The 19,459-nt window shown below is 36.1% G+C and overlaps 1 protein-coding gene across 9 annotated transcripts in view; it reads left to right on the top strand.

Annotated features, from left to right (window-relative positions):
* The window catches only part of LNX2 (ligand of numb-protein X 2), an 80,373-nt gene extending 61,439 nt beyond the window's left edge, over positions 1-18,934 (top strand). For all 9 annotated transcript variants that reach the window (XM_087436253.1, XM_087436250.1, XM_014791236.2 and 6 more), the window contains 5 exons: positions 4,345-4,485; positions 7,976-8,153; positions 10,729-10,960; positions 14,616-14,774; positions 16,617-18,934. In XM_087436253.1, coding sequence (XP_087292379.1) covers positions 4,345-4,485; positions 7,976-8,153; positions 10,729-10,960; positions 14,616-14,774; positions 16,617-16,752 — 846 coding nt within the window. In that variant the 3' untranslated portion in view covers positions 16,753-18,934. The remainder of the gene's footprint in view (positions 1-4,344; positions 4,486-7,975; positions 8,154-10,728; positions 10,961-14,615; positions 14,775-16,616) is intronic.
* Positions 18,935-19,459: the final 525 nt, after the last annotated feature.

Genomic DNA, 19,459 nt, shown 5'->3' on the forward strand with positions numbered 1-19,459 from the left:
GTGTTTTTTTAATTAAGTTAGCACAACAAAACACTATAGAGGAAACCAAGTATTAATATAATGGATCATCAGGAATTAAGGTAGGTTTATAGTCATTAAAAATATGTATACTACACAGGATCAAATAATGAAAATTTAAGACTATAGGAGAACCCAAGTCTTAGTCCCCTTTAACTTACTCCTTTTTTTAACTTTTTGGTTCAGTATAGCGTTAAGAAAACATACACACACACTCACCCCAGCCATATTGCACTGAGAGGAGTTTCAGGTATTGGTCTCATTTCATAGACTTGAGGTTTAAAGAAACTGGATGCCTTGAAATTCCCTCGAATCAGAGGCAGCATTAGGACCTTTACCTGTGGATACCAGCCAGCTGCTCCTCTATTGGAAGTTAGTTCATCTTGTAAGAGTGGGTATTGGTGGGATGAAGAGGGGGGAAAAGAAGAGAAGAAAGTTAATCCATTCGTGGGATCTGTTAAAGGAAACAAGAGAGTTGAGTGGACTCTATGAAGTGAAAATTCAGATCAATAAGATAGAAAGAGAAATTGATTGACTATATATATTTCAGGCAATGTTAAAATACTCTAATTCCTAAGTAGATGGTCCTCACTAAATTTCTAACCCAAATGTGGAAAATATAGATACACAGGTAGAAAATATACTTAAAATTTTTCATGATAATATATCATATTTTGCCTTTTTTTTTCTTTTTTTTTTTTTGGTGAGGAAGATTCGCCCTGAGCTAACATCTGTTGCCAATCTTCCCCTTTTTGCTGAGGAAGATTTACCCTGAGCTAACATCTGTGCCCATCCTCCTCTATTTTGTATGTGGGATGCCCCCATAGCATGGCTTGATGGGTGGTGTGTAGGTCCACACCTGGGATCTGAACCTGCGAAACCCCTGGGCTGCCAAAGTGGAGTACACGAACTTAACCACTACGCCACCAGGCTAGCCTCCGTATTAGGATTTTTATAATCCAAATAGTTAAATTAGTTGCATCATATTTTGTGCTGTAATTTTAACCAAACTATAAAAAACTGAAGCTATTCAATTGAAGTTTCTTTTTGAAAAAAATTAAAAGTCTTACTGATTTTGGATTATAAAAATAACATGTACTCCATATCTAAAAAGAATTCTGAAGACAAACTATAGAAAATAAAGAAATTAAAATCACATTCAGTCTAAATACCCCAACACAACATTAATATTTTGGAGAACATGGTTACAAACAGTTTTGTGTGTATGTGTATAGACAAATAGGTACTCATACACTTATCTTATAAATTCTGAGTTTGCAACTTTTTCTTTATGTCAGCAGTATGTTGTAGACTTCTTACCATGAAAATAAGTATAGATTCACATCATGATTTATAATAGCAGTATAGTAGGCATGTTGTACTACAACTTATTTAATCATTCCCTATTGACAGACTTTCATGTTTTGGTTTTTTGTTGTTGTTGTTTTTCCTCTCTTTTTTTTTTATTGTCAAATTTTTGTTGTACATTATTGTTTGTCAGTCACCATATAAATGCATGCCTTCACCCCTTGTGCCCACCCCCCACCTCCTTTGCCTCTGGTAACCACCAAACAGTTCTGTCTGTCCATGTGTTGGTTTATCTTCCACATATGAGTGAAATCATGCAGTGTTTGTCTTTCTCTTTCTGGCTTAGTTCGCTTAACATAATACCCTCCAGGTCCATCCACGTTGTTGTAAATGGGACGATTTTGTCTTTTTTTATGGCTGAGTAGTATTCCATGGTATATATGTACCACATCTTCTTTATCCAGTCATCAGTCGAGGGAGACTTGGGTTGCTTCCATGTCTTGGTCATGTTTTGTTTTTAAGTTTAAGACATTTTGCTCAACTTCCCTCCAGAAAATCAGATCATACCAATTTATCTCCCAGCAATAGAGCATGCCACTTGCTTATGAATTAAGGGTATTGTCATTTGGGTATCTTGCATTTTTCAAATCTTGACATGAACAAAACTTTTTGCTATATTTGAAACCCTGACGTGTTAGATGTGCACTCTGTTTAAAGTTAGCCTAAACCCAAATGTTGTTCTATAATTTAAATCTTAAATGCCCACTTTGAGCACATGCATAGAATTTTGTCTTTCAGAAAATCTAGAAAGATCAAGGATTTGTTTCTCTTAATAGGTTTGCATAAGCAGGGGTTTTCCAGTAAAGTTGAAATACTGATTATGGAGTATTTGGTGGTTATGAGGTGTTAAGTAATGAAAATGATTCTGTACTTTGAAATAAAGCCACAAAGGGAGTACCCACCACCTCACACTGTGCAATCTAATAATGTGAAGTGTCAGAATTTTAATTACCAGGATATTAAACATTCTACTTCTATATTTACCCTTTAGATCAAGTCCCTAGAGTCTGTGCTTTGGGAGTCTGGCCCGTATGTTAGGTGTTATTCTTTCAGTTATTTTGAAGAACTTGTCTGAAACTATTTAGTTTAATAAAATGCTTGAATAAGCAAAGGCTTTTTAGTAGAGCATTAAAATTGGTGAACACTTATTTTTCAATTTAAGAACTGAAAATAATACAGTGCTGTATGTCAATTATATTTCAATAAAACTGGGAAAAGCAAGAACTAGTGATTTCTTAACATTATTAACTATAGTTATAGGAGAGGTCCCCACTTTCTACCCCAATTCCTTGAAAGCAGGCTATCATAATTTCCCATAAGAATAATAATAAAATTGGAAATTGCAGTCATGACCAAGAGTCAGCATCAAATAAATCAGGCCTGTACATTAAAAGCAAAGATAAAATAACTTTTAAAAATATGATAGATGTGGGGGCCGGCCCCGTGGCTTAGCGGTTAAGTGCGTGGGCTCCGCTGCTGGCGGCCCGGGTTCAGATCCCAGGCGTGCACCAACACACCGCTTGTCAAGCCGTGCTGTGGCAGCGTCCCATATAAAGTAGAGGAAGATAGGCACGGATGTTAGCCCAGGGCCAGTCTTGCTCAGCAAAAAAAGAGGAGGATTGGCATGGATGTTAGCTCAGGGCTGATCTTCCTCACAAAAAAAAAAATATATATATATATAATAGATGTGAATCTATGTTTAAAATATAGATATGTAGATACAGATAAAGGGCCTCTAAATTTAAAATGATAGTCATGAACTTCTAAAATAATTTAACATAACTGTTAAGTAGGTGTGTGTGTGGATGTGTATTACACACACACAATATATAAATACTAATCTTGTTATACAGGATCTCTATAATCATTCTTTTTAGGACTGTTTAAGCTGATGTCCTATTTTTGAATCAAACTTATAGCAAGCAGAAACAAGGCTGTGCATAGTTCCATTGGTTATTACTTCCAAGCCACCATGAAATTTATTTAATGGATTTTAATCAAGTTTTGAATCAGTTCTTCCTTTTATCTTCTTTCCTTTGCTCTCTCCCTCACAATGGCAAGGCCAATCTTTTTTTTTTTTTTTTTTTTTGAGGAAGATCAGCCCTGAGCTAACATCCGTGCTAATCCTCCTCTTTTATTTTGCTGAGGAAGACCAGCTCTGAGCTAACATCTATTGCCAATCCTCCTCCTTCCCCCCCTCCAAAGCCCCAGTAGATAGTTGTATGTCATAGTTGCACATCCTTCTAGTTGCTGTATGTGGGACACGGCCTCAGCCGGAGAAGCGGTGCGTCCGTGCGCGCCCAGGATCCGAACCTGGGCCGCCAGTAGCGGATTGCACGCACTTAACTGCTAAGCCACAGGGCCTAAGCCTTGGCCGGCCCAGCCAAGGCCAGTCTTGAAGGGGCAAAGAAGTATGAAAGTTACTCTTCAAGAAATCGTGGGAAGATGAGAACACGAGAAGTTTGACTGCTTTGCCTTGGTTATTTTGGAGGCGGGATTGGGGAGGGCATGTCCAAGAGAGGGTATGTGTGTAATTTTAACTGCAGAAGTTTTAAAATATTAGCTCATTGGGCCGGCCCCGTGGCTTAGCAGTTAAGTGCGCGCGCTCCGCTTCTGGCGGCCCGGGTTCGGATCCCGGGCGCGCACAGACACACCGCTTGTCCGGCCATGCTGAGGCCGCGTCCCACATACAGCAACTAGAAGGATGTGCAACTACAACATACAACTATCTACTGGGGCTTTGGGGAAAAAGAAATAAATAAATAAAATTATTAAAAAAATAAAATATTAGCTCATGAAATGAACTCCCTTCTTCCCCACCACTAGGTGCTTACAGTCACTACCCAGGCAAGGCTCTGGTATAATTCTGAGAAGTGCATTGAAAATCACCCTGCCTATAATTTTTTAAATGAGAATCATCATTAACGACTGGTGGTAATGTATGTGTGTTTTCTCCAGGCTAGTGGAGAGAGGGTGAATTTAACAATTGCTAGACCAGGGAAACCTCAGCCTGGTAACACTATCCGAGAAGCGGGAACTCAGAGCAGCAGCCAGCACCACGCACAGCCACTGTATCACAGCAGACCCAGCTCACATAAGGTGAGATGTTTTTGTTAGTGTTTTTTAATTCATCCACCCTCAAAGGATCATTGTTACAAGCTGGTAAGATTTAAATGAGGGCTGTTATTCTGTTGGAAAAGGTGATCATAGGTGTTTGGGTGTGAAATGTGTAGGTTTTGCTACCTTAGAGAGTGACTGTATTGTCTCAGTTCCTCAGCCAATAGAGAGAGTTTCTTAGTGAGGAAGGTCCCTCTGCCAGGTGAGATGTGTTTGATCTTCCAGAACAATCTTCTGTTTATTTAGTCCTACTTGAAAGTGGGATTTATTGGGTTGCTCATTTAATTATAACAGTTGGTTTGTATGATTGAAAAAGCATAATGAAGATAATGATGGACAAGTCTATACTTAGCAGTTGGGCAGGTTGCCTACAACAACAGAATTAGATATGTGAATATTAAACATAAATAATAAATTTTGATAGGTACATGTATAGCATATTTCCTTTTATGTTATAGCTTATAAGAATACTACCCTAAATCATTTAAAATTCCCATATGTTGAGTTTTTTTACTGCTTCTTCAATATTTCACTGGTTTTATATTTTCCTAGGTCATTTATCTGTGCTGAGAATTTTGATACTGTCTCACTTTAATTGCAGAAATCAAAAAACAGTGGTACTTTACTGCATTCTTGTTATTATTTACTTCATTTGATGTTTTATTTGAACTCAATTTCTGGTAGGCTAGGATTTTTAAAACAATGATGTTCACCTATGTGAAAATATAAGCTAAATATGAGCTTCCAAAGTCATTCTCCTTAAGTAAAATTAAATTGCTTTACTAAACAAAAACTTATCTATCAGTCTGCTTAAAAATGATAGGAAGTTTCCTATGTGCTAAAATGGCTTCTTAATGTAAGTACAGTATTTGAGAGAAAATTACGTTTGAAATGTTGCAGGTACCCTAAGAAAGCACCGCTTAAAGGCACAAGTATTTTTGGCCCATCAGGTTTATCTGGTTTTCTGAGCTTAAGTACAGACTTGTCACTAGTCTGTAGTTTAGTTAATACTTACAAGAAATTATAACGACAGATTTGTTCTCATTTCTGAACAAAAACCAAAATGTATGAAGGAAACCTATAATTTTGCCTTCATAATGATGACTGTGAAAAAGGAATTATTGTTTTGAATAGGAATTTGAATAGGAGTTGTTTCATATAGCTTGTCCTTGCTTTACAAGTTATATATATATATATATATATATATATATATATATATTCCTAAAGAATTGTAATGTAAGTCAAAAGTTGATTATTGAATCTTTTATGTCATTAAATTCTGCAATAATTTAAGATAGGAGTGTCTGTGACAACATTGTAATTTTAAGATAATTTTAAAAACTACTTAATCATTCCAACATTCATATAGAGAACTCTGCTTATTTCATTTGTTTGTTTGTTTGTTTTGGGCACATATATTTTTCTCTCTTAACTCTAATTCTTATTCTCTTTAATTTTTTGTAACAATGTTTTAAATAGGAATACTGAATTTATTCTTATACTAGGTGCTCTACAAACCTGGTTGGTTAGAACAACCACAAGAAATGTACTTTTAAGTGTTAATTTAGCTATTTACTATTAACATACTGCATTTGTTATGTCAAATCCTGATTTAGAAAAATAAAGGGCTTTTGGGGAAAACAAACACACAAATTTACCAAAACAACCAGTTCAGACGATTATAATCATTGTTAAAAATCAAAGTATACATTAGTCTACTACTAAGCATGTAAGTAGCTGCTTGGATAGACATTCATGTGGTGTTGAACCCTTAGAAGTTTCCTTGAAGCATACCAAGTATAAGCTTTGAAGTTTGGTTTGGTTCCTGAGGAGAAAAATGCATACATCTCAGCCATCTAGGGGGATGAAACAACCAGCCTTAACTGATTAAATACCTGAGAGCCAAAACTGCTTAAATAAATATACTCAAGACTGAGTTTACAGGAGTTGTCTTCATAATAAAGTGGTTTTTGTCCAATTTTGAAGGATACTAACATTGATTTCATACCTTTAGATAGACCGCCTGAAGACGTTTACAAGTTTTCTACTAGGTCATAACATTTTCTAGGAATGCTAGTTCCCTTAATAACATTTCAAGAGTACATGGATTCCAGGAGCAGAGAAAGGGAGATGGGCCTGGAACTCCAGGGCCTGATTAACAGATACGTACATCTTAACTCTTTAAAATAATGTCACTAGAGGAAATGTTATAATTCTGTAAATATAATTTATATGTTTCTATTGTTGATATTGTAATAATGTTAATATTTATCTTGTTATCTACAACATTTTCTTATAGTTGATAAATGTTGGAAACCTTTTGAGCTATTAGCTTCCACTATTACACTTAATGGGATAGCACCTGAGTGGTGCGGTCATATAAACAATATATATACATGGTGCATAATACTATACGTACATGTGTAAAACATATATTAATATATATTATTATTATTATTATTATTGAACTTGCATCCATTCAAATCCCAGTGTAGTCACTTATAGTTGTATGACTTGGGCCAAGTTACATGACCTCTCTAAAGTTGTTTCCTCATCTGTAGAATGGAGCCAATAATAATATTTACTATTAGGACCATTGTGAAGATTAAATGAAATAACGTATGTAAAGCCATTAGCTTTGCACATAACGTGCCTTCAATAAATGTTAGTTATTATTGTTATTTTAATATTAATATTGCATATGTACACCTTGTTTTTTATTGAATTCTAATTCAAAAGAAAAGTGATGTTTAAAATTCTCTTTTTCTTACTTCCAGGAATGCCTCAGTAATAAGTAGCAGTAACAAATGTCAGTAAAAATAGCTTTTCCCTGAGAATATAGTTTGTTGGGAATTTATTTCTCTGTTATTAACTTATTCAAAAATTCAGTTCTCATCCTTTTAGCTTTTCATGAAGGTTTTGAAGGTAGATTTGCACCTGCTTCATGATTGAGTACTCTGATAATCCTTGTCAGTAAGAATCAGAAGATACATCTGTAGCTTTTTCTGGCAGTTAGTAAAATCCACACTTTACTTTTATACTACTCTGTCAACTTTTCTTTCAAAGAACAGAGGAGAAAGATGGAAGTAAAATTAACTGGCTTGTCTTCAGAATTTTAAAATTCAAATGCATTATTTACTTTTATAGAATTGATCATATTTTGGAGCTCAGGATAAATATACAAATGATGTGCTTATTTTACTTTGACTTCAATATGTCAAGAGTCCTGAGTTTTTTCAGTTCCATAAATTGTTACATGAAAATATAGTAGTCCAAAGTTTGACAATGTGATCCACAGTGTTCAGTGTACTGTTTGTACCTATGAAGAACTATGTATTACTTTCAGTTCTATACTAAGTGATTTTAAAAAATGACTTTATAATTGCCGCATAAGTTTTTACTTTAGTTTAAGCTGTCTTTACTTCAACTATATATTATTCATTATCCAATAAATTTTTCCTCTGATGTTTAGGATCTTACCCAGTGTGTTACATGCCAGGAAAAACACATCACTGTAAAGAAGGAACCACATGAGTCCCTTGGAATGACAGTAGCTGGGGGCAGAGGAAGTAAGAGTGGTGAATTGCCCATCTTTGTGACTAGTGTGCCACCTCATGGCTGCCTTGCCCGCGATGGCAGAATCAAGAGAGGTAAGATTGGATCTTAAACAATTTCACCACATCTTCTCCCTGGATTCAACTCACATTTTTAAAGATAAAGACTATCTACAAAGTTTTCTATTAAACATGGCTTTTTTAAATCCTCTAAAATGTCCCTTGCATATGTAAGCATAAAGCCTCTCTGTAAGGTTAGAAAAATGCTTACTGTAAAGGGAAACTGCTAAAGCTTGATAATGGTTCCATTACTCTCTAACAGTTACTTAGACTGTTGGATTATTTTATGTTGGAAAAGACCCTGTAAGAGACTTATGCTTCCAGCATTATGGCAGACTAGATACTCTGAAGGATCATCTCACCAAAGTACAGATGTTGCTTATAATAAAGTGTCTGTGTGGGAGGAGGCTCACGGAGGAGGTGGAGCAGAAGACAGACTTAATAAAAAGATAGTGGTTTTAGGGATAAACTCATTCACAATTTCACATTCCCCTTCAATACTATATAATTTGCATAGGTGGGGGTGGTAGTGGTAAAAATAGCATTCTCCATACACTTGGTTTGTTCATATGGAAAAGTGAGTCTTAAAGGCTATTTTTCCAAGAATGAAGTTGGATCCCTATCTCACACTATGTACAAAAATTAACTTAATAATGGATCCGAGACCTAAATATAAGAGCTAAAACTTCTAGAAGAAAACAGAAGTATAAATCCTCAGGACCTTGGATTAGGTGATGATTTTAGTCAAGGATTATCTTAGATACAACACCAAAAACACAAGCAACAAGAATAAAAAAAATAGATAAACTAGACTTCATCAAAATTACAAATTTTTGTGCTGCAAAGGACACCACCATGAAAGTGAAAAAATAACCCACAAAATGGGAAATAATATTTGCAAATTATATATCTGATGAAGGACTTGTATCCAGAGTACGTATAGAACTCTTACAATTCAATAATAAAAAAGACAACCCAATTTAAAAATGGGCAAAGGATCTCAATAGACATTTCTCCAAAGAAGATATACAGATGGCCAATAAGCACCTGAAAAGAGGCTCAGTGTCCTTAGTTATTAGGAAAATGCAAATCAAAATGACTTCACACCCACTAGGACGAATATAATAAAAAAGACAGACAATAACAAACATTGGCAAGGATGTAGAGAAATTGAAACTCTCATACGTTGCCAGTGGGAATGGAAAATGGTACAACTGTTTTTAGAAAACAGTTTAGCAGTTCCTCAAAAAGTTAAACATAGAGCCATATGACCCAGCAATTCCATTCCTAGAGAAATGAAAACACATGTCCACACAAAAACTTGTACGTGATGGTTTATAGCAGTATTTTTCATAATAGCCAAAAAGTGGAAACAACTCAACTAGTGAATGGATCAGCAAAATGTGGTATATCCCTACAACGGAATATTATTTGGCCATAAAAAGAAATGAAGTGTTGATACCAGCTACACTATGGATGCAGTTTGAAAGCATTATGCTAAGTGAAAGAAGCCACTCACAAAAGACCATGTATGATTCCATTTACATGAAATGTCCAGAATAGGCAAATTTATAGAGATAGAAAGTAGATTAGTGGTTGCTTAGGGCTAGGGGAAGGGAAGTGACCATTAATGGGTACAGGGTTTTTGGGGGGTGATAAAAATGTTCTAAAAATGATGTGTGATGGTTGTACAATTCTGTAACTATATTAAAAACCATAAAATTGTATACTTTGAATGAATTGAATGGTATGTGAATTATAGCTTAATTAGACTGCTATTTAAAAAAATTTTTATTTGTCCAATTGTGGAATTTGAGGTCATTTTATGTACTTCTTGTTATTTTTTTTGTTCTGTTTTCTACAATGAGAATGTTTGCTTTAATAATCTGAAAAATAAATGATGAATTGGGAGAGGAGGATTTTCTGTAGGCTTTCTTAGTACAAATGTTTGTGCTTCCTACAAAACTAATCCTTTCCTTCCTAACCTTTTATATAATCCTCATTGCCCTTTTTTATTATATTACTTGGCAGAGCAAAACACTTTTTTCTTCCTCAAGCAAGAGAAGATGTTCAAATCACAAGTTTTATTTCTTTGTGTAGGCCCAAGAATATCTTGTCTTTACATATTCTGATATGTTTGCACTGGGTAAACTATGTAAGGCTGACTTTTATGTATAAAACTGTGTAAATATAAAATAGAATATATCAAAAATTTTTTTCTAAGAGCAAAGGATCAAATCATTTTAGAATAGGAAAGAACTCTAGAAATCACTCGAGCTCAAAGAAGAGAAATGAACCTGGCCAGGGCCTTTACACAGCTAAACCAGGGCTGATGGTTTGCACTTCCAATTGAATCACAGGGCCTCAAGCCACACTTTTTCCTATATATTATGGAATTATTTTAAATTTTTGAATTATCTTGGAATGTTTTCCATGAATTGGATTTTTCCTCAGTATTACAAAAATTACAAAGAAGTAAAAAATGGTCTTTCACCTTATCTCACCTGAATTATTGGAACTACCCTTGTTGATTAGTTTACAGATAATAGGATTTACAGGGAAATAATCACTTGGTAGCTCAGCTCATTTTTCTTGTTCTTCATTTGAACAGGTGATATATTGTTGAATATCAATGGCATTGATTTGACCAATTTAAGTCACAGTGAGGCTGTTGCTGTGCTGAAAGCCAGTGCTGCGTCCCCCGCTGTTGCCCTGAAAGCACTTGAGGTGCAGATTGTTGAGGAGGCAGCCCAGACCTCGGAGGAGCAGCCCAACACCTTCAGTGAGAATGAGTATGATGCCAGTTGGTCCCCGTCATGGGTCATGTGGCTTGGGCTTCCAAGGTACTGATAGCTTTGTTGTTTTATAGAATAATCATAATTATAACCTCTATTAGTGTGTAACACAGTAAATTCACTCATTGAGGGGAAAAAAGGCTTTGGTTAGATAAAAGAAGCAAGATCAAATCAAGTTATAAAAGAAAATGGTAATTTTTCTTTCTTAGGTTATATTTAAAAAGGTAAATTTAATAATAAGAACTAAGGGCCGGCCCCGTGGCTTAGCGGTTAAGTGCGCGCGCTCCACTGCTGGCGGCCCGGGTTCAGATCCCGGGCGCGTACCAACGCACCGCTTCTCCGGCCATGCTGAGGCCGCGTCCCACATACAGCAACTAGAAGGATGTGTAGCTATGACATACAACTATCTACTGGGGCTTTGGGGGAAAAAATAAATAAATAAATAAAATTATAAAAATAAATAAATAAATAAATAATAAGAACTAAGCTAAAGACTTATATCTGTTTATAAAAATAAATAAAGCCATTCTGTCCATTCCTATTAAGGCTCTTAAGTGGGATAGCCTTGAGTTTGGATGTTCAGTCTCTTGTTCAGAAAAGCTGTCATTTACCAGCATTCATTCTGATACGTGCTGAGACTCACGTGCATTTTTCACCAAAAAAGCCAAGCAAAGCATGGAGCCGTTCCCTATCCCAGAAGACCTGCTAAAAGTCCTTTCTTAATCCTTTTAACTCTCTCCTAAAAGGCAGGGTATAAAACTGAATTTTTATTGGACATATGAGTCTGTAAGACATATCCTGGTGTTCAAGAGTAGCTGCTCCTGACTGTGTGAAGAGTTCGCTGCTTCACGACTGACAGGCCAGCCAAGACGTTCTGAAGTTGGTCACTGTCTGGTCATGAAAGCATTTGGAACCTCCAGATGATTGTTGTGCAATTTGATATTGAGATAGGAAGAATGTGTATTACCATCTTTGTTTCCAAGTCAGTTTAGATTCTTAATGTATATAAGAATCCTAAAACTGAACTATGATGAAACATTTTGACTCTTAACAAAATATGAAAATTACTGATTCTTTAAAATAAAAATAAACAATAAGAATGTGTCAGGAGGACAAAAGTAAAGGGGCACATATGTATGATGACAGATGGAAACTACACTTTTGATGGTGAACACGATGCAATCTATACAGAAGCTGAAATACGATGATATACACCTGAAATTTACATGTTATAAACCAGTGTGACTTCAATAAACTAAAAAATAAATAAAAAGCCAGATAACTAGCTAACTAATTAAATAAAGATCTCACTTGAATTCAGTTCAGCATGAGAATAATAAAAAAAAGAATGTGCCAGTTTCTGAGCCAGCTAGCTTCATTTGGAATAAATTTGTAATAATAACTGGAATTTGCATAGTGCTGTATGGTTTATAAAGTACTTTCACATAAAGAATAACAGAAAAAGCAAGGATAATATTGGATTTCATTTGTTGATAATCTGACTTGCATACTTGCCTGCTTGGTTAAAAAAACACTAAAAAGGCACAAAACCAATAGAATTCATGTCTTAGGGACCTGTTTGGACCTTGTATTTGGACCTTGTGGAGAGAGATTTTTTAATGACAAAGATGATTTAACTACTTCATATCTGTTTATTCCATGCACCAAAACAGATTAATTTTTCCCTCTGAAAAGTCAACATAGAATTAAATGGTTGCTCTTAAACTCTATAGACATACTATCTAAATTGTGAGGTTTTGGCCATCAGGGAGAACCTCACAGATCTTGGTCAGTACTCAGCCTGATACTTTGACCGGTCAGTTTAAACCTAGAATGTCAGAAAGGGCCCTTCATACCTGGTGGGTGATGCTGTCTCCTCATGCTGTGCAGTTGCCGAGCAGGTCCACACCACTGCTGATGGACAGGTGGTGACCAGCGATGTCCTGGAGAAATGCTCTGGCGCTGGTGCTTCCTTTCGTTTTCCTATCTGTTATTCCAGTCTAATTTCAAGGATCAGCATTTTTACCTGTTGTGTTCAGAGCATTTTCTGGTGTGCCAGGAAGAATAACAGAGGTTTTAGAGGAGAAATATGTAGAATAGTAAAATCTATTTTTGAGCCCACCTGTATCAAAAGAATACCTGTCAATAAAAGGTCACTCTTCTGTGGATTCTTGGAGGTCTCTAGTGTATGCAAACCTGTATTCAACACGCCTTTGTCAGAAGGGCCGCTGCTCTGTGGGTGCAGGCGGCCCCTTTAGGCAGGTTTCACACCACATAGGGTAGCCGCTCTGCCTTTCCTGAAGAGGGAGGTTTTTCCACTGCAGTCTGTTGGGGATGTGCCAGACAACTGTTTGCTTGTTTTGTTTTGTTTTTTGCAGAAGATTCGAGTAATGAGAATAACCTACACTGCCCTAAAAAACCAGGCCAATGCATGGGACCCTGCTCCATCCCAGAAGCCCTTTTAAAAGCCCTTATGCGTAAACTCAGAAACTAGACCAGATTGGAAGTTCTAGCATATTGTAGATCACTTTATAGAATTGGCTTCATTAAAAAATCCTTTTTAATAGATTAAAAACAGGAAGCTTTATCTTAGATGCCTCCATATCCAATTTCACCTAAAAATGAAAGACATTTCTTTTTTATAAAGAGATAATTCTTTTCTATATCATTTAGGGTTTGTTTGGTGTGTTTTTTTCTATTTTTATTTTTAAGTTTTTACTCACTGCTTGTTCCCAAATCCATAGGTTGGTGGAAGCGTAAGCAGAATTTTTTCTCCCTCTGTAGACAGCATCCTGTCTACAGTAGCATTTTAACTGTAGCATCTTAATGTCCAGTATATACAAAGGGTGAGGGGATTTTGTTTTCGTTAGTGTTTTCCAGATTGAGTTCCCTATTTTGTCAATTACAGTCTCCCTTAAAATGAAAGCATTCTAAGTAAAGGAGGAAAGAATAACAACTCCTCATGTAGATTAAAAAGAGAAATTGTTATCGTACATTTTTTTTGAAGCTGCACTATTGCTCACTTTCTTCTTTCATTTGAGTGCTCAAATCAGCAGTACTAGACCCCTTTTGTACCACTTTTTTGTAGATACAAATTTTGAAGATAGAAATGGATATCAGAATTGAGGACCTGTTGACAGTGCAGTGAGCAAATACAGGCACAGAACCACTTTATACAAATTTCTGAGGTGTAACTTGTAACGAAGTTTATTTAAGACCTCTCTGGGGCCGGCCCCGTGGCTTGGTGGTTAAGTGAGTGCGCTCCACTGCTGGCGACCCGGGTTCGGATCCCGGGCTCGCACTGACGCACTGCTTCTCCGGCCATGCTGAGGCCGCGTCCCACATACAGCAGCTAGAAGGAGGTGCAGCTATGACACACAACTATCTACTGGGGCTTTGGGGGGAAAAAATAAATAAATAAAATCTTTAAAAAAAAAAAAAAGACCTCTCTGTATGTGTGTGTGTCTTCACTTGGGAAAAGAAGACTGAAAAAAGTTGAAGAAATTCTAGTCTACTTAGGACTGCATCTGTGCTAGAAAATGGGTCCTCAAAACAATACATTCAGAAGGAAATAAAGTAGCCCTTTTTCTTTTCCCAACAGTGATAAATATAACATGGTATGGAGTTATACAAAGATGAACAGGCTATAAAAGCCTCCACATTAACTTTTAAATTTTTTCTTGATTTTTATATTTGTTTATAGTGCCCTTCATAGCTGCCATGATATAGTTTTACGAAGAAGCTACTTGGGAAGTTGGGGCTTTAGTATTGTTGGTGGATATGAAGAGAACCACACCAATCAGCCTTTCTTCATTAAAACTATTGTCTTGGGAACTCCTGCTTATTATGATGGAAGATTAAAGTGAGTCTTATTATACTTTATATGATTCAGGTTTATTATGATGGACATGATCTAGACCAGGGGTCAGCTCCAAATTTAGCCTCTTGTCTGTTCTTGTAAATAAAGTTTTATTGGAACATGGCCACACTCATTTGTTTACGTATTATCCATGGCTGCTTCTGAGCTACAGTGTCAGAGTTGAGTCACTGTGGGCAGAGACCGTGTGGTTCACAAACCCTAAAATAACTATTTACCAACTGGCCCTTTACAGAAAAAATTTGCCAACCCTGATCTAGACTGAAGCATTACCTTTACCATCTTGCCACTCATAGTTATATTTTGTTACTCTAATGACAGGAACTGAACCTGAGTCATTTGATTGGACACATTGTGATGTGACAACTGGCTCTGAGCAATTTTTCCACTCAACCCACTCAGGTCCAGTCCTATCATTAGATGACTCTGCATTATTTTTCTTCCACGGCACTTGTGTCTACCTAACATTATATCTGTGCAAGCTGCACGAGGAAGGGATTTTGTTGCATTTATTGTTATATCCCTAGCAGCCATAACAGTGCCTTGCATTTATAATGTCTCAATATATATTTGATGAATGAGTGTGTGATAGCTTACAGCGTGCTGGGCGCAGTGCTAAGTGCTGTGCGTGTGTAATTGAATCTTCCTAACAGCGCTGTGAGGTGAGTGTTGTTGTTATTCCTGTTTTACACACAAAGTAATAAGGCTTGGAAAGGTTAAGAAACTCGCCCACAATCAAATAGCTAAAAGTGGTTGATTGCGATTCAAACCCAGAGCCTTTGCCATTAACCACTCTGCTAGTTGCCACCACTGGGCAGAAAATACTCAGCCTACGTGCAGCCTCTCTACTTTTCCAAAGCTCAGGCTCTGGGAGAAGAAAGAGCTATTATATACAGAGATTATACGAGCAGAGAGGAGAGATGGGTGATTGTGACTTCATAGGGCCTAGTTTTTGAGAAAAGAAGCAGTTCTTAAAAAGTAAATGTTGACATACTAGACAGAATGCTGCACAAATGAAGAGTTTACACTGTTTGCAAAGAGAAAGTGACATCTAAATAATACTGTGAAAAATTGATCAGGGTTAGTATGTTCCAGATCAGTCTTATGTTGACAAAGATGGGGGGGAAAAATCATCATTTTAAGAGGAAAGAATAGGGGGGAAGTAAATTAACCATTCCCTTAGCTAAGTTACACAACCAGGCTGGGTCTCGGTTAATTAGTCTATAATTTGCATTCCACTTACTTCCAAAAAGAAATTGAAGGAGCTAACAATAAAATAACATATTCATATTACAAACTAAAGACCAAAAATCATAAAGGATAGAAAGGTCTTCAGATTCATCCTTCATTTGTGATGATTCTGCTTGGAGGACAGTAAACATCAATAGCTGAAAGAAGAGGAGGTGTGGGTCTTATTCTCAATTTAATTGAACCCTTGAATGTATGAGCTCTAAGAATGAACAGAGAAATAACAGCCAAAATAATAAGCAGCCCTCTCCAAATACATTTTTAGGTATTTTTAAAAGGGGGAGCAGATTGTCTGCTAATTATTATTTTGCTTAAGGTTATATGAAAATTATTCTGCTTACCCTTGAAATCACCCACCAGTTACAGGAGAGGTTGGCACAGGGGGGTCCTTGATTGGCAAGGGAAAGAGACTGTAGACTTAAAAATCACCCCAGACGTTTCTCAAAGTAGATCATACCCCCTAATCTTTGACAGTTAGTGGTTAAGTGAAACTGTGATTTTCATGCTAAACAAATCTCAGGGTAATATTTTTAGTACCCTGAAAATCGTAACAGTCTGTTTCTGTTCTGTCTTGTCCAGGTGTGGAGATATGATCGTGGCCGTGAATGGCCTGTCAACTGTGGGCATGAGCCATTCCGCATTAGTCCCCATGTTGAAGGAGCAGAGGAACAAAGTCACTCTGACGGTTATTTGCTGGCCTGGCAGCCTGGTGTAGATTTTGAAATTGGTTTTGAGTCAAACATCTTCCTTTTTTAGGTTTTGGAAAGAAAACCCTTTAGTTTTATTGTGTTTCTGGTTGTTAGGAGCTACTGACATAGCTGGTATATGCAGGGCCAAAAACCACTAAGACTGTCCTTTTGTTATTATTTAAATGGTTTTCCTCAAGTTAGCCACATTTCTTGCAGGTTGGAAACAGTCTTCCACTAACCGTTGTGAATTCATATTTTCAGAATTCAGACTCTCAGTGGTCAGAATGTGACCTATCATAATGAATGAAGTCTGCCCAAACTGTGACCCAGCCAGCTGGCTAGAGGACTTCTGTTGGTTCTTTGTTTTCAATAACTGAATCATAAAATGTGTTACACATGCCCCAAGACTGGTAGCAGTGAAGCCAGTAGTGATAGCATTTGCTGCCACTGTTGCAGCCAGTGCCATGAATGGATACATTTTAGATTTGGATGATAACCCTTTCCCATTCTTCATCGGTGCCAACATTTCAAAACTTCGTACTGTTTATGAAGTGATTTTTCTGGCTTATTTTATTTCTACTTTAATCCCTCAGTACTCCTAAATGATGAAGATACAAGTCTGACACTACTAAAGAGATTTTTTTAAAATAATGTACCATTATTAGAATAGTAGAGAATAAAAGATGATGTTACCCAGTGACAAAGGAATTTGGGAGGTAATTATAGTTTAGTACTGGAGATGGTAAAAGCTGCATTTACTTGAACAGTCCAAAAGCATTAAGATTCATTTCCAAAGGAATGTTTTGTTATATAGGAAAATTTTGAAGCAGTCTTTGCTAAAAATCATTTTCTAGAGTTTGTATTATACTTATCAGCACACTTGGCTGGAAATGTTTTTGTGATTTATGCAATTAAGCTAGATGTTAAAGATAAAACTGTATTGCTGTTAAATACTCATATATATCACAGCTAAGTAGAAGAAGGTAGGCCATTTTAATTTTATTCTGATACGAGTTTTGAATGTTTTGGAAACCCTTATTTTTCCCCCATTATTTCTTTACTTACAAACCTTAATGATTTCAAGAAAAAGTCTGAAAAGTTCTTTCTTTTTTATTTGAAATAGTAGGTTTTAGGTGTGTTTTAATCAATGTTAATCAGTTCTTGGTCGCTAGACTATTTCATATTTTTTGAAATGTTTTTGAAAGCTACAACCAGCCCTTTTTGTGTGTCCTTTATTCAACATGGTTGTCCTTTGGAAGAACACATAAAGAAGCAAATAAGAGAAAAATATCTTTACCTTATTAATATTATGCATACTTGAAAAAAGTTTCACTTAGAAACCTAGTTCAGAATATGAGCTAATTTACAAGTGACCTTTGTGATAAATGATATGATTATTAGAGAATGTATTTCAAAATACTGCAGTATATTATGAAGCATGACCACTTTATTTTCAAACATAGCAATTGCATTGCTGGGGTTTATTGTATCTGTAGCATGTCACTGATATTCCATTTAGTTTGATAATGATTTTTTTTAAACATAGCTCTTTTGAATAAATAAGAAATGGCAACAATAATTGTTACTGACTTGTTCAACCCCTTAGCTACACTGTATGGTCAACAGATAACCAAGATACAGTGGGATGCCCCATACAGTATATTACTGTTATGTGATGATTGGCTTTGGAAGCAATTTGATATTGAAATGCTTTGATATTCTAATTGACACGGAACAAGTTGTTTTCCTGCTCCCCAAATAGAAGTTTGTAACCTACTTTGCTATTTTTTTTTACACATTTTGTAAGAATGCATCATTTCCTGGGGAGTGGCCATCCATCAACAAATATCCTAATTGCTACTTTGTTATATATAAAATACTTACATTGAACCTGGTGGTAGAATAAGTATTTTGAGAGAAGAAATTTTTTTCAATATTATTTGTATCATGGAAATCTTGAAATCAGCTTAAACTAATTTGGTTTTATTACAAAAGACTCTAGCTTTTGGTCAGAATGATATTTGGTGATGGAAACTTGTTCATAATTTATTGTTACTGTTGAAATATTTGGATTTTCTCATTTGAAGCTTAAATATTTTGATTTGTTCTGTGTCTTCAGTTTAAATTATTTCAGGATTTTTCAGATGTGTTTAAATAATAATGTGATAATCATTCGGGATGGAAATAAAAGTCATCCTTTCCATAACAGCGACGTCGTCTCTGTTCTTGAACAGCAGATGTTGACAAATGTGTGATACTTATTTTCGTTCATGGCACCACTGTGGTCATTACAATATCCCAAGCTTGAAACCTCAGAATCCCAAATCCATCTTCTAATTCTCATTCCTGTAGGCAGAACACATATGATCCCTCCTGGCTCTTGGAATTTCTGCCTGTCAGTACCTCTAGCTGCGCGTTGTCCAGTACATGTGACTGCTGAGTACCGGATATGTGGCTGGTCTACATGCTGAAACAATCATATGCTGGATATATTGGATTATGTAAAATATATTATTACAGTTTATTGCACTAGTTTCTTTTTACTTTTTTTAACGAGGTTACTAGAACATTTTAAATCCCATATGTGCCTCACCTTGTATGTCTGTTGAACAGCAGCGCTGGTCTCCTCAGCTTTTCACTGTCACAGCACTCACCAGGCCAGGCAGTCCTGACATGGGGGTTTCTATTCTTTTAGAGCTTTAACCATTCCCTGCATTATAAAAATTTTTTAGT

Source organism: Ceratotherium simum, chromosome 10 (genome assembly GCF_057802395.1).
Source record: "Ceratotherium simum simum isolate JZ-2026a chromosome 10, ASM5780239v1, whole genome shotgun sequence".
NCBI classification, from domain to species: Eukaryota; Metazoa; Chordata; class Mammalia; order Perissodactyla; family Rhinocerotidae; genus Ceratotherium; species Ceratotherium simum.